Here is a 14,849-nt window from a genome sequence, read left to right on the forward strand (position 1 = left end):
CTCTCCTAGTATCTATCCATGTGCCTACTAGTTGAGTCCAGAGGGGGCAGATTAGCAAATTAAATGTATGATGGAGTCCACCATGCCTGCATCCTTTGAGTCATTAGTTTGCATTTATTTCTGCTGTTCTCATAGATGTTTTTCAAATTTACTGGCTTAGATGGGTCTGAAGTAGGTTCCAAGGCCTCTATTTGGGCTTCCCCACTATATTTGTGTTCTGTTTGTGACAAACCTAGACAGTGTATTAAAAAGCAAAGACATCACTTTGCTGACAAAGGGCTGTATAGTCAAAGCTATGGTCTTTCCAGTAGTCATATACAGATGTGAGAGTTGGACCATAAAGAAGGCAGAGTGCTGAAGAACTGATGCTTTTGAGACTGGAGAAGACTTTTGAGAGTCCCTTGGACAGCAGGGAGATCAAAACAGTCCATCCTAAAAGAAATCAACCCTCAATACTCATTGGAAGGACTGATGCCGAAGCTCCAATAATTTGGCCACCTCATGTGAACAGCCAACACATTAGAAAAGACCCTGATGCTGGGAAAGACTGAGGGCAAGAGAAGCAAGAGAAGCAAGCGACAGAGAATGAGATGGGTTGGATGGCATCACCAATATCAACATGAACTTTAGCAAACTCTGGGAGATAGTGAGAGACAGGGAGGCCTGGCGTGGGGCAGTCCATGGGGTCGCAAAGAGTCTGACACAACTGAACAGCAGTTGCTGTAACAAATTACACAGTTATCACTTAATGCAAGTTATCCTACAGTTATCCTACAGTCTAAAAGTACAACACAGGTTGCACTAGACTAAAAATCAGGTGTCAGTGGTCCTGTGTTCCCTTCTGCAGTCTCTACCAGAGAATCCATTTGCCTTTTTGGGCTTCCATGTGCTGGTCACATTCCCTCCACTTGTGGCCCCCTTTCCTCTATCTTCAAAAAAAGCATCTTTCTGATCTGTCTGTAGACACATTTCCCCCTGGCTCTCTTCTCCTGTTGAGCGCTCTCTTGCTTATCATCTTCTCACATGGCCTTTCCTTAGCATATGTGCACAAAGAGCAAGAGAGCTCTGGTCCCTCCTCCTCTTGTAATGCGGACACTAATCTTATCAGGGCCCTACCTGTATGACATAATTTAACCTTAGTTATTTCCATAAGTGCCCAATTTCCAAATACAGTCACATATTGAGTTTGGAAGACACGTATAGGAAGAATTTGATTAATAAAAACGTGTCAATATTGGTTCATTAAGATAAATGTACCTTACAATATGATGCTTTACAGAAGTATATTTATCATGCCTTTTTATTTTCTGTATTTTTGATGCATTGATGTCTGGGGCCTTTCCAGGGCTGAACAGTTCCTGAAGGTGATAACTCACCTGAGAGCACTGTTCCAATACAAAGTAACCAATACAGAGCCCACACCCAATAAATCTCCTGTATCAGGCCCTCTGATAATTGAGTCATTTAATTCTTTACTTATGTGTTTTATGTTGAAATATCTATTTTTAAGTCATTCATTTTTTTAAGAGTTTGTCAACTTTGTTGACATATTCGGAAAACCAACTTTTAGTTTCATTTTTTTCTATTGGTTTTCTTTATCAAAGTATAATTGGCAAAACTTCAATACATTTAAGGTGTACAACAATGTTTTACGTATACCCGGTGAAATATATAATACCTGTGTTAGGTAACTATATACTTAAAACTGAGCTTCCCTGGTAGCTCAGCTGGTAAAAAAGTCACCTGCAATGCAGGAGACTCTGGTTCGATTCCTGGGTCCGGAAGATCCCCTGGAGAAAGGGATAGGTACCCACTCCGGTATTCTTGGGCTTCCCTGGTGGCTCAGACAGTAAACAATCTGTCTGCAATACTGGAGACCTGGGTTCGATCCGTGGGTTGGGAAGATCCCCTGGAGGAGGGCATGGCAACACACTCCAGTATTCTTGCCTGGAGGATCCCCATGGACAGAGGAGCCTGCAGGCTACAGCCCATGGGGTCACAAAGAGTAGGACATGACTAAACAACTAAGCACATACTTACAACTGCTATATCTGTTGGACCTTATCTTTACATAATGTTTAGAGTCTAGTTTGTCTGACATGAGTATGGCCACTCTTTTTCTCTTTTGGTTACCATTTTATCTTTTTCCATTCTTTTACTTGCAGCATGTATCCTGAGATCAAAAGCAAGTCTAGTACACGACAGACAGTTGAATTTTTTTTTTCTCTCCATTCAGCTAATCTATCACTTTAGATTGGTACATTTAAACTGTTTACATTTAAAGTAATTACTGACAGAGAAGCACTTACTATTTCCATTTTGTTAACTGTTTTTTATATGACTTACATCATTTTTGTTCCACTTTCCTGTCTTAATTGGTGCTTAATTTTTTTTTAATATATACATACTTTGATTCCCTTATTTTCCTGTTTCCTTTCTAGGTATCTTTAAATTGATGTTAATTTGCAATGTCTTAGTTTCAGTTATACAGACAAGTGATTGTTTTACATATTCTTTTCCATTTTAGGTTAGTACAGGATATTGAGTATAGTTCCCTATGCTACACAGAAGTCCTTGATGTTTACCTATTTTACTATAGTTTACCATATAGTAGTGTGTATAGGTTCATCCCAAACTCCTAGTTTGTTTTCTGTATCACTATTTTTACAATGCACATATAAGTGATATCATAGGATATTTGTCTGTCTCTGACTTACTGAGTATGATAATGTCTAGGTCCATCCATATTGCTGCAAATGGCATTATTTCATTCTTGTTTTACGACTGAGTAGTATGCCACTGTGTACATGTATGTCTAAATATCTTTTCAAATTAAGAGTTTTCTCCTTAATATATGCACAGGGTTGGGATGACTGGCTCATATTGTAACTATGTATATAAAAACATGTCAGGAGAAAAATTATTATAGAAAGTAGACTATCTTCCTATATTATTTTTTAAAATCTCATTAAAAAAAGCAAACTTGTGGAGCAAAAAAATACAAATTCAGTTATACTGTGGGTATAAGGAAATGAGTTGAACCACACGGCAGTGTAGATGGTAGGAATGAAAAATGAAGCAGGTGAAATGGATGGTTCTTTTTCTCATAAAGAGGTATAATCCTCAACTGAAAGATGATTTACTCTAAGCTAGGAAATACATTTAAATAGGAGAGGTAAAAAAGATACCCATTTTTAAAACCAGGAGGGGTACTGTAAATGTGCTGGGACTTCTACCCCAGTGCTTTCCCCCACATCTGACACTTGCAATGGTCCAGCAAGGCATCTATTTCTTTCAAAAGCTGCACACAAGTAATTTTAATGGATACATATACTTTATAACATAAATAAACCAAAGACGAAAATTTAAAAAACTCCTTAACAGAAAAGTAACAATTTCCTGTCTGAATTTTAAGTAAAATGATACAGTTTCCAGCTTCAAGTCAACAGCTGTAAAATCATGTTCTTAAAAAGTTAATTCTGCTTAATGTAGGAATGAAACCCAGCTCCAAGGGATGGAAGCGAAGCAAATTTGTCCAGTATTTGGAGAGCCAAAAAAAAGATTGAAATCTTATTTTACTGTATCTACCTTCCTTCCTTCTCTCTTTTGGCTTAAGTAAAATATCAGAAATTTTTTTTGTCAACCTCTCTAAGTTATAAAAACTTCAGATATACAAACTAACAAAATATACAGAGCCCAAACATCTGATTTAAATATTTTAAGCATCTTTATTTAATAAATAACTTCACTAAACAGCATTGTAAAAAGTGAACTGTTAAAATTAAAAGGCACTTTAAACAAGAATGTGAACAGTATGAAACAAAACAGGAAACTCAAACAGTGAGAAGTAAATATACAGTGGTCTGTTATAGCACTAATTGAAAGTAAGAAATGCTTAAGTGATAGCTATTGCATGAGCCACAGTACAACTTCACATGTTCAATAAAAAGGCAAATGTACAGCTAAAACATCAATGAAAAAGAACTGATTTTAAAAAAGCCTTATCCCAAATTGCAAACAAATACATTAAATGATTAGAAGAGGTGATAAAAAGCACCAGGCTTTAAAAAGAAAATGAATAAAATAAAATTCACCCGGAGGTCCCCAATTCAGCAAACACTATGTAAATTAAGGCCTTTATGTAGATAATGCTAAATCAAGGACTTTTTTTTTTTTGCAGAAAATTTCCCAATACTTTTATCCAAGACTTGAATTTACAAAGAGAAGGCATAAAAGTTACCAAGATTAAGTAACTCTTAAAATGGCACACAGGTTTTAAAGCTATGTTTTTTCCCTTCCTAGCTCTGACTTTCCCCATGGCCTTTGCAGATCAAATATTTCATTATTTTACACCTGTAACTCCTAACATACTCATCTTTCAGGTATGTCATCAGTCATGTCTAACAGGCAAATAGCAAAATAATACATTTAAAACGATTCTAAACTAGCTAGGACATTTACTTTGGATTCTGTATAACTGAAAAATGACATGTCTGCAAAGCTAGAAATCAGTTTTAACACTTGACTAACAGAAAGTCTTATATCATCCTCATTAACTACTGCCTTTCAATCACTCTAGAAATACTGCTTAATCCAGTAAGAGCTGGATTTCACTAGTCCAGGAGAAAAGGTCAAAAAGGCACATTGTGACCTTAGATGACAAGGATAACCATCCTGTCTCAAGTCTTTTGTCAGTCCCTGGCATTGGTTATAACATTATTTTCAAAATAATAAAAAAATTTTCAAATTATACATATTGTACATTTTCAGAACCTGCCCATGAGAGAACCATGGTGACACTGTCCTGAAGCTATCTTACTGTGACTGTGGAATTACTACTTTGCCTTCAGTGCTGTGGGTACACACAGGCAGTGCTCATTTCCCCTCGTATTTCGGATTAACAACAGTTGTCACAGCACTCTTGTAAATAGGATTTTCACCCTAAAAAAGAAAAAAATTATCAGTTACGCTACTAAAGTCATCTAACTTTATAAAACAATACTAAAATTAAAGACCATTTTCAAAGTCATTTCCATTTGATCTGTCCAGATATCAAAAGCTTACAAAAAATGAAAAATGAAAGCTTTGCCCCACAAGATTAAAGGTGCCCCTGAAAAGGCACTTTCCTTTCTGAAAAGTCCTTCCTCCACTGGCGATCTGCTGTCAGCGGCTTCTCTTTTTTAAACTAGTTTTGAATACTGTCTTGAAATAGTTTTAACAAACTGTTCTGCCATCAACTGCCTGATTCTTAATCTTTATTGTGCACAAAGGTGCTTGATAATGAACAGACTGCTTGGCTTTCTTTTCTGTGAGGGAGGTGCTCTTCTGAGGCTTTGCCACTCAGGGTGTAGAGATTATGAGGTAAGACTGTCACAAGTGGGCACAGTGCCAAATGTGCTTAGACAAAAATAATTACTACTCTTCATGAAATAACTGCTAATTCTTGAATATGCTGATGAAACATTTTATCTTTGATACTATATTTTACTGAAGAGTTAAATGATTCCAAGCCATAAACATGAGAGATCTTTCAAGAGTCGAAACTTCACTGACAGTGATGTTTTAAAACATGTAATTTTCTTAAAAAATTCTCATTCTAAATTATACATTTTAATATCTTCTATAGCATTCTTTTTCTATTGCTTAAAACTGAAGATAGGCTTGAAAGTCAAATGAGGAATAAGGGCAAATATTCCTATCTTAGAGGAAGTGAGTGAGTACAAATCAAATAAATGTTTTAAGATTTTTAAATGCTATTTAGTTTTGTATTTTACTATAGAACCATTTGAGGTTATTTTTAAAATATTTATAGAAAGCACCTAAAGAGTAATTTTTGCTTTTAAATTTTATCCACACTTCACTTCAGGTTACATTTGGATATAGCTTTCATTGCCACAATTTCTGCCTTCTAGAAGGGTATAGTTTGGTGGATGACAAACATGAAGATAAAGAACTCTGAAACAATACACAAGAGAATTACATACATAAAATGGGAACAGTATAAGAAAAAAGGGATTGACTAAGGATATTGTCAAAATGAAAGTGACTAGGGATAAAACACTGAAAGGTATATAGAAGCATGTACACATTCGAAATCTATATGGTTGAGAAGTTTTTAAGGGTACATATGTATGTTTTGAGTGGGAAAGGGAAAGAAGACGATGCCATCTTTAAAAAGACTAAGAATTCATTGAGCGAAAGTAAAACATATAAAGGCTGGGTCTTGAGAAACACCAAATAAACCACTCTGACTTCAGGTCAGCAGTTAGTCAGGAACCTGACACTGTGCCTTCACTCCACCCCACAAAGCACCTGCCCAGTCATTTCTGAAACACAGAAGAACTCAGGATCCCTCAGACATAAACATTATATAATCTGGATGACAAAAATCACATCGGATATCAAATTCTTAGCTCTCGTCCCAACTGGATCCCAAACGGTATTATAGCAGATATTTCATAATGGAGATTGAATTATGGATCCTAGCAACTATATTCCTAATGAGTAATCAGTACAAATAAGTGAGTCTATTTCCACCTTCCTATCATGAGAGGCTAGACTGCCCATTTTTTTTCAAATATGCTAGGAAAATAAATTACCATTAAGTTTCTTTAATGCATTAGATAAATCTAATATTTAAAAACTATGAGAGGTAATAAAACATGGAGAAGAAGAAAAAAATGCCTAAGTTATAGATGAAACCAAAGTACAATTTACATGGCAGAACTTACCTTTGGAGAAAACACAGCCTTTCTATATACACATTTACATTTATTATTTCATACATATTATTATTTCAAAGTCCATCCAAACAAAATTTTAACATGCAAGGTTAGAGGTAAGAGATTAAACCATCTGCGTTGGGCATCATCTTAAATGGAGGTAAGCTAAAATTATGCATATTAGTTTCCATCATTCAGAGTGCAACCCTTCCCCATCCCAACAAAAAGCAAACCCTTTTTAAATCAAGAGGAACAGGATTATATTCAGCAGGGAAGTCCTCTGTTCTCAGTAAATGTCGTCCGTGCTTACTCTGGAAGGGCTGATGTGGTTACAGCATCATTTCTGTTGCATATTAGAAATGCAGTGCACAACTGTGATTGATTAGCAGCCCATATTTAATATGTTTATAAATGAGCAGCTTTAACAAAGTTGATGATTTGATTTTTTTTTAATGTACCTACATGAATAGTTTTATATGCTGAAGTAATTAAACTGCCTGCCTATTTATCTGAAATATATTAATGACATAACTGACCAGCAATCTTGGTCCCATACTGGAAAAGTGCTTTGTAAGCCATGATTTAATTTCTTAATGCTCATTCATTAATATCTACTGTTTATTTCTACTTTAGCTTTTCCCAAGAAAACATCTCAGAATAACCAGTACCCATAAATTTTCCTTAATTTCACTAACGAATAAAAACATTCTCACAAAACTTTCACATCTTGAATTATCCAAAATGCTTATTTTGGCTGAAGTAATAGTGTACCAAAAATTGACTTAACAATAAGAACATTAAGTTTCACTGTTACTGATTATTTCCTTCAAAACACAATTTAACATATAGTAAGGTAAAATTTTCACCTTTCTATAGGAGATACAGAAATTTTTTCATGTAAGTATCCATATAAAATGTCAATATCTGATTATGACAGAAAGAAAAGAAAAAAAAAACCAGCAAATTAGTTTCCTTCTAAAAATGACATTCTTTCTGTAAAGCTCTAAGTGAGGAAGAAAAGAATATTAAGTCTCATACTACTAAGAAAATGTACCAGACTATGCAAGATGAATCTGACAATTTTCTGCCATCAAATTTAACTTTGCCATTTCAAAAGTCTTAAGATCTGCTTAGAAATAATCGGACACGTAATGGTTTCCAGTGTTATCAGTACTCCCTGTATCTCTTAAAAATATGAAACATTCCTGTACTTTAAAATCTTACCGTGTTATTATAAGTATACTTCATTCATCAGAGTAAATAAACATCTGCACTGATGGGTTTCTGGGTGTAACAATGACTTCCCCATTCACAGTGTCACAGTAACACTAACATTCTTAAGTTACCAGAAATAGCAAAGATTGTCATTTCCTATAGCGATCTCCCTCCTCCTAACCAGGTAACAGTGTCTCCTGAAGACATGCTGATTGTTACCAGTTCAATGCAGTGGTTAAGAACCTAGACCCTGGATCGCAGTGGCCTGGGTTTGAACCTCAGCTTTTACACTAACTAGTCTTGTGAACTTGGTCAAGTTACCCAACTCTTCTGTGCCTCAGTCTTCTCATACGTGAAATAAGAATAAAGGAAAGGAAGGAGAATTGGCTCTAATCACAATCTTATCAGAGTATTAGGGGCTTACATAATTATATTAAAATATGCTAGAAACACTTCATGAAAATTCAGTTATAAGGAAAAAGTCTGTCCAGTGTTGATAAAAGAGAAAATGATACATTTGTCACCCAGGTAGAGCATACACTTGCCAAAATAACTTTCCCTTAGCTTAGAGAATAGGTTAACCAAGCTTTATTACCACTATGAAATTGTCAGCAAAGTTTTTATTTAAAACTCTAATAGTGTTTTTCTCTACAGGAAATTAATGTTCATTTTTCACTCTAAAACCTACAAATAATAATTTGTTATATATAAGGATGTTAAAAAGCCTCTTGATGAAAGTGAAAGAGGAGAGTGAAAAAGTTGGCTTAAAGCTCAACATTCAAAAACTAAGATCATGGCATCTGGTCCCATCACTTCATGGGAAATAAATGGGGAAACAGTGGAAATAGTGTCAGACTTTATTTTTGGGGGCTCCAAAATCACTGCAGATGCTGACTGCAGCCATGAAATTAAAAGACGCTTACTCCTTGGAAGGAAAGTTATGACCAACCTAGATAGCATATTAAAAAGCAGAGACATTACTTTGCCAACAAAGGTCCGTCTAGTCAAGGCTATGGTTTTTCCAGTGGTCATGTATGGATGTGAGAGTTGGACTGTGAAGAAAGCTGATCACTGAAGAATTGATGCTTTTGAACTGTGGTGTTGGAGAAGACTCTTGAGAGTCCCTTGGACTGCAAGGAGATCCAACCAGTCCATTCTAAAGGAGATCAGTCCTGGGTGTTCATTGGAAGGACCGATACTAAAGCTGAAACTCCAATACTTTGGCCACCTCACATGAAGAGTTGACTCACTGGAAAAGACCCTGATGCTGGGAGGGACTGGGGGCAGGAGGAGAAGGGGATGACAGAGAATGAGATGGCTGGATGGCATCACCAACTCGATGGACATGAGTCTGAGTAAACTCCGGGAGTTGGTGATGGACAGGGAGGCCTGGCGTGCTGCGATTCATGGGGTCTCAAAGAGTTGGACACGACTGAGCGACTGAACTGAAATGAAGGATGTTATATATAAGGATGTTATCATATAAGGATGATAATACCACCTAAAGCAAAGGACTCTAGTGAGGATTATAACTGACAGGCTGCTATCAAATACTGCAGTCATTAGCCAAAAACAACACCATATAGTTACTGACTCCCTGTTAAAGCTCTGGGAAGTGAAGCGACCCAGTGCCATTCTACCTAAGCAGAAGAGCTGGGACTCGACCCAGGTCAGTCTGATCACAACACACGTTCTTTTCACTACAACACAGTTGCTGCTTCTATACCATAAAGCTTAATCCAAAGTCCTTCTAAATACTATTATTAACACACAGATAGAAAAGCCATAGTATAGCCATATAAATAAAGCCAGACTTTGGAGGAAAAAAAAAGCAGTAGTGATAAAAGACACGCAGTGCAGTAAAGACATGCAAAGACAGAAAATGAAAGAAAATACGAACGGCAATTTAGAGACCAGCTTTACGTCCATAGTTTGGATTCTTGAAATTATTAATAGGACTCTTGTAAATCGGATTTTCTTGCTAAAGTAAAAGAAATAGTTTCTAATGATTTCATCAGAAAAAAACTGACATGTAGAGTGAATGTTTAAACACTATAAAAGAGAATTTTTACTATTCTTACACTTACAAAATTATTTTTTAAAAATTCAAGCAAATTGTTGTAAAATGCAAATGACTAAAATTCATTTACACCTGAGAAATACTGAAGATTGTCACTGCCTTCTTATCTCAAAAGATGAATACAAGACGGCCAACATTTGGCCACACTAGCCTCCAACCCCACATTTCAAAGCACTAAATGCTGACATACATTTTCATCACTTATAGATTTTTAAGTTTTGTATAAAACAAGGTTACTGAGTTGAAATTTGCAGAGTAAAAGTACCCTTTTAAAGTACATAGATTCATGAATTTTCAAATGTATAAAGACATCCATCTGGGCAATTTAGAGACCACAGGTTTAGTCCCCATAGGTTTGCCTTTTCTAGACTGTTATATAAATGGAATTACACAGCATGTAGTCTTTTGAGTGGCTGATTTCTACTTAGGGTTCTTTGTTAAATTATTTTAAAAAAGAAAAGCAGCAGCTTTCCACTGAATAGTCTGCAGTTATTTAGGGTTTTAATTTTTTTGGTCATGCCAAGTATGTGGGATCTAAGTTCCCCAACCAGGAATTGAACCCACACCCCTTGTATTAGAAATGAGTGTTAACCACTGCACCACCAGGGAAGTCCCCAGGATTCTATTTTATGTAAGAAGAAAAGGCAGAAGAGCAGAGTTAAGATTAAAATTATTAAGGAAATAAAAATACCACAGTAACCTGAAGAAACATTCTTACAATTGTTTTCTTTTAATGGGATTGTATTTAAGATGTTTTCTGTTTTTCACTGAATGCAAGTTTCCTGAATAATAAATTCTGGGGGGGCAACTGAAATATTTAAAGGATTTTAATAATCAGCTTTAGAGCTAATAAGTCTTAGAAGCGTTACATTTACTTTATGAAACATCTTCCATTTTAGATGTTTTCCAACTTACCGTGTCCCATTTGGCATTCATTTTTTCCTTTTCAAATTTGGCAAATTCCCTTCTGTCATGAATGATCATTAAAAGCTTCCAAATCAGCAGCAATGCAAGGCCAATAAGAACAATTCCAGCAACCACACCTGCTACAATTGGAATAATGTCTGGACCAGTGGGGCACTCTGTAAAGTAAAAAGCAAAGGATATGCACACAAGGGGGTTAGCCTGTGAAAGTGCAGCCAAAACTACAGAGAGCCGTGCAGTCTCACAAAAGACACAGGAATTGAAACTCTAAGATAAGTATCTTAGAGCACACTATCCAAAAGAACCTATAAAAAAGATACTAGAAGTAACAGATAAGTTTACAAGATCATAAGGTACATGATCAATAAATAAAAATCATGTATTTCTAAGAATTATTCCAAAACTGATTTCTATATATTAGAAATTGAGACTTAGAAAATAGTATTATCTACAATAGCACTGAAATCATGAAATATCTATGTATAAACCTAATAAAACATGTATAAGATTTATATGCATAAAATTACTGAACACTGATTTTAAAAAAAGTCAAAGATCTCAATAAATGGAGAGATTTTATCTATGTTCATTGATCAGAAGATGTCAATCCTCTCCCAATTTGACCTATAAGCTCAATATTATCCCAATCAAAATCCTGGCAGGACATGTATGGATATCAAGCAAGTGAATTCTAAAATTTACAAAGAAGTAGGAGAACTAGGAAAGTGTTTCAAAACACTCTGAGGAAAGAACAAAGTTGGACAACTTACATTACCAGATTTCACAAAACTAGCCATGAAGCAACAGTCATTAAGACAGTATGGTATTGGCTAAGGGACAGATGCCTAGATTAATGCAACAGAATCAAAAGTCAGAAATAGGCCCACCCACATAAGGTCATCTTATTTTCACCCAAAGTGGAGAAAGGTCATTCTTTTCAGGAAATGGTATAAGAACTGCTGGAAATCTACCTACAAAAAACTGGACCTCCACTCCTGATACTGAGAGCAGCTCAAAATACGTTATGGACCTAAATGCAAAGCCAGAAACTAAAACTTTCACAGAAGAAAACACAGGAGAAAAATACTTATAAAGTTGAGTTACGCAAAGAGTTCTAAGGTAGTAACAAGCAAGATCTACAAAAGAAAAACTTGGTAAAATTTAAGCTTCTGGTCTTCAAAAAAGAGCATTTGAAATACACATACCTGAAAACGCAAAATAATAACAGAGGCTTTACAAAACAGTTTGGCTTTTTTTTTTGAAGTTAAATATATGCCCCCTCCCCAATTCCTAACATTTATCCTAGAGAAATGAAAACTAACATTCCAATAATAACAATCACAAATGTAGAAAATTCCAAAGAATGTATTAAAAGTTCCCAGATAAAAATGATTCATCTCTTAAAAAGCAGAACAAATTCATGCCATATAATACCCTTTAACAAATTATCTTTCCCAGTGTCCAAGCCTAAATCAAGCTGCTATTAAAAATATCATCAGGAACGATGTTACTGAGTACCTGCTATCAGGCACTGTGCTAAGGGCTTTATAGGGGTTACTGCATTTACTCTTCAAACTCTCCATAACATAGAAGTTGCTTTCTCTTTCCCTTATTTCTTATAGTTAATTAAATACTATTTTAAGCTTGAAGAGATTTAAAATGTCCCAACTTGAATGTAGTCATGTAAAGTAGCTGGAAGCTGTTCCTAGATGTGAGTCAGTGAAAATTGCTCAGTTGTGTCTGACTATTCGCAACCCCATGGACTGTCCATGGAATTCTCCAGGCCAGAATACTGGAGTGGGTAGCCTTTTCCTTCTCCAGGGGATCTTCCCAACCCAGGGATCGAGGGGAACTGCCAAAAGCTCTAAGCAGCAGAAAGACATAAAAGAAAATGCAAAAAATTTTGAAATGATCAGATTTCTACCTGGAGTCTCTACAACATGAACAGTGGCCTCATTGTTCCCATTCACTGAATATGTGAAGTAGAACCAGCAGTCGTCAACGTCCTTCTCCTTACAGTGGGACAAGGGATCCACCTGGCCTGGCTGGGGCAATTTGTCCCGATTTTCAACCTTGGTAATGTTGAAATGTGAACATTCCTGAACACATGTGTCTTTCTTTTCTCCTTTATTGAAGGCTCGGCACTGAACACATTCTCTGTTAAAATGCAAATGATTATATTTATTATTTATAATAATATTTTCTTAAAGATTATTTTGTGTGCTAGAATCAAAATTTGACCAAATTAGGCCAAGGGAGATGAAAGAAGATATGAATAAATGAAGAAACATATGACATTTCTTGGTGGGAAAACTAAAGATGCTAGCTTCCTAAGTAAAATTATAGATTTATTACAGCTCAAACTAAAATCCTCCAAAAGAAGGAAGAGTAGAAAGATAAAACTAGCCCTATCAGATATGAAATATACAATATAAAGCAAAGATAACTTTTGAAATGTATTGCTGGTATTATGGTTCTTTCTGCAAGGGACAAAACTTTCCATTTTATTTAGTCAAATGGCAGTAGATAAATTAATTAGCAATTGGTAATACTAATTTAACAAAGGTTACCACATGGATTCAATTAAATACCAAATTCAGGTTGAAATAATGGTACCACCATACTCAGAGGATACAATTCACTATCATGTGCCAAACACTAGCGATTGAGAATTTTTATATTTAAAAAGTGGGCTTCAATGTGACAGATACTTTATTTACAGTGTGGCCTAGTATTAGCACTGTTCTATGTACCATGTGATTACAGACAGGCGAACAGACAGTGAGCAAACACCTATTTCAAGCAACTGAGAAATACTTACTTATGCTCAGCACAGACTCCAAGGCAGGTCTGACACATCTCACAGGTTGGCCCTTGGAATTTGGGGTCTGTACACTTACAGGCACCACACTCACAGACGCCGCGGCCATTGCAGATCTGTCCATTTACGGCCATGCAGGAAGTGGTATCCAGAGAACAGTCACAGGCACTGCCGGTGTAGTTAGGGTTGCACTCACACACTCGACACTTGCAAACACCATTTCCTGCAATTAAAAATCTCATTTCTCACAACAGTGGTGACAACAGAATCACAACACTGAAAAGTGAAAACAAGCAATAATATGTAAGAAAGTATCCACAGGATGGAGTGACCCTCAATGCTGCCCCTTTTCTATTTATTCACTAAGCAAACTCGCAACATGTTTTATTATATTAGCCAGGACCACAGTTTATAACCACTTTCAGACCCATTCTCACCTCCACATATTAAGCCATTGGATCTATCACAGTTGAAATTATCACACTCGCAGAATTTGCCAGAATAAATTTCATTTGTGTTGTCCCTCTTCCTACACACACACTGTCCACAGACACACTCTCCATTGTTGCTGCAGATTTCTGAACTGTTCTCTTTCCTGCAGTAAGCGTCCATGTCTTCACTGTTCACCTCATCTGTGCTACATTCACAGTGTCTCCCAACACGTCCCTCGTTGCACCTAAACAGAGCCCAAAATTTCAGTCACACAAAATAAAAATAACTGAAAGTAACAAGTAAAGCGGTGAGAAAGACAGAGAGGAAACAAAACTATAAGCATTATCTTCAGACTACAATTATGAGTGTTTGTGGCATGTGTCACAGAAGTATACATATGTGCGTGTGTACACATACACACAGCCATTGAAGTCCACACGAATCTATACAGGGGCCTAGGAAAAAAATGCCTCCATTCTGATCAAAATGCAACCATTCTGATCAAAATGCAAACCATTCTGATCAAAATGCAAACCATTGCAAAAAATGCAACCATTCTGATCAAAATGAAAATACAATCTAGCAATGAACAGGTGAACACAAAATTTGGAAACAAAGGATAAACTTATTTTTAAAGAGACTGGTATGTTTTCAA

At 35.9% G+C, this 14,849-nt stretch overlaps 1 protein-coding gene across 2 annotated transcripts in view; it reads right to left on the bottom strand.

Moving 5' to 3' along the window:
• Positions 1–3,703: 3,703 nt before the first annotated feature.
• The window catches only part of ITGB1 (integrin subunit beta 1), a 52,897-nt gene continuing 41,751 nt past the window's right edge, over positions 3,704–14,849 (bottom strand). Inside the window, exons 12-17 of one of the 2 annotated variants that reach the window (XM_055428102.2) lie at positions 14,200–14,438; positions 13,763–13,985; positions 12,866–13,098; positions 10,933–11,099; positions 9,838–9,918; positions 3,704–4,941 (exon numbers count right to left, since the gene is read on the bottom strand). In XM_055428102.2, the coding sequence (XP_055284077.1) occupies positions 9,844–9,918; positions 10,933–11,099; positions 12,866–13,098; positions 13,763–13,985; positions 14,200–14,438 (937 nt within the window). In that variant the 3' untranslated portion in view covers positions 3,704–4,941; positions 9,838–9,843. The remainder of the gene's footprint in view (positions 4,942–9,837; positions 9,919–10,932; positions 11,100–12,865; positions 13,099–13,762; positions 13,986–14,199; positions 14,439–14,849) is intronic. The other variant, XM_055428120.2, reaches the window with a different exon arrangement.

Source organism: Moschus berezovskii, chromosome 15 (genome assembly GCF_049115385.1).
Source record: "Moschus berezovskii isolate FMDL1 chromosome 15, NW_MosBer_1.0, whole genome shotgun sequence".
Taxonomy (NCBI): domain Eukaryota; kingdom Metazoa; phylum Chordata; class Mammalia; order Artiodactyla; family Moschidae; genus Moschus; species Moschus berezovskii.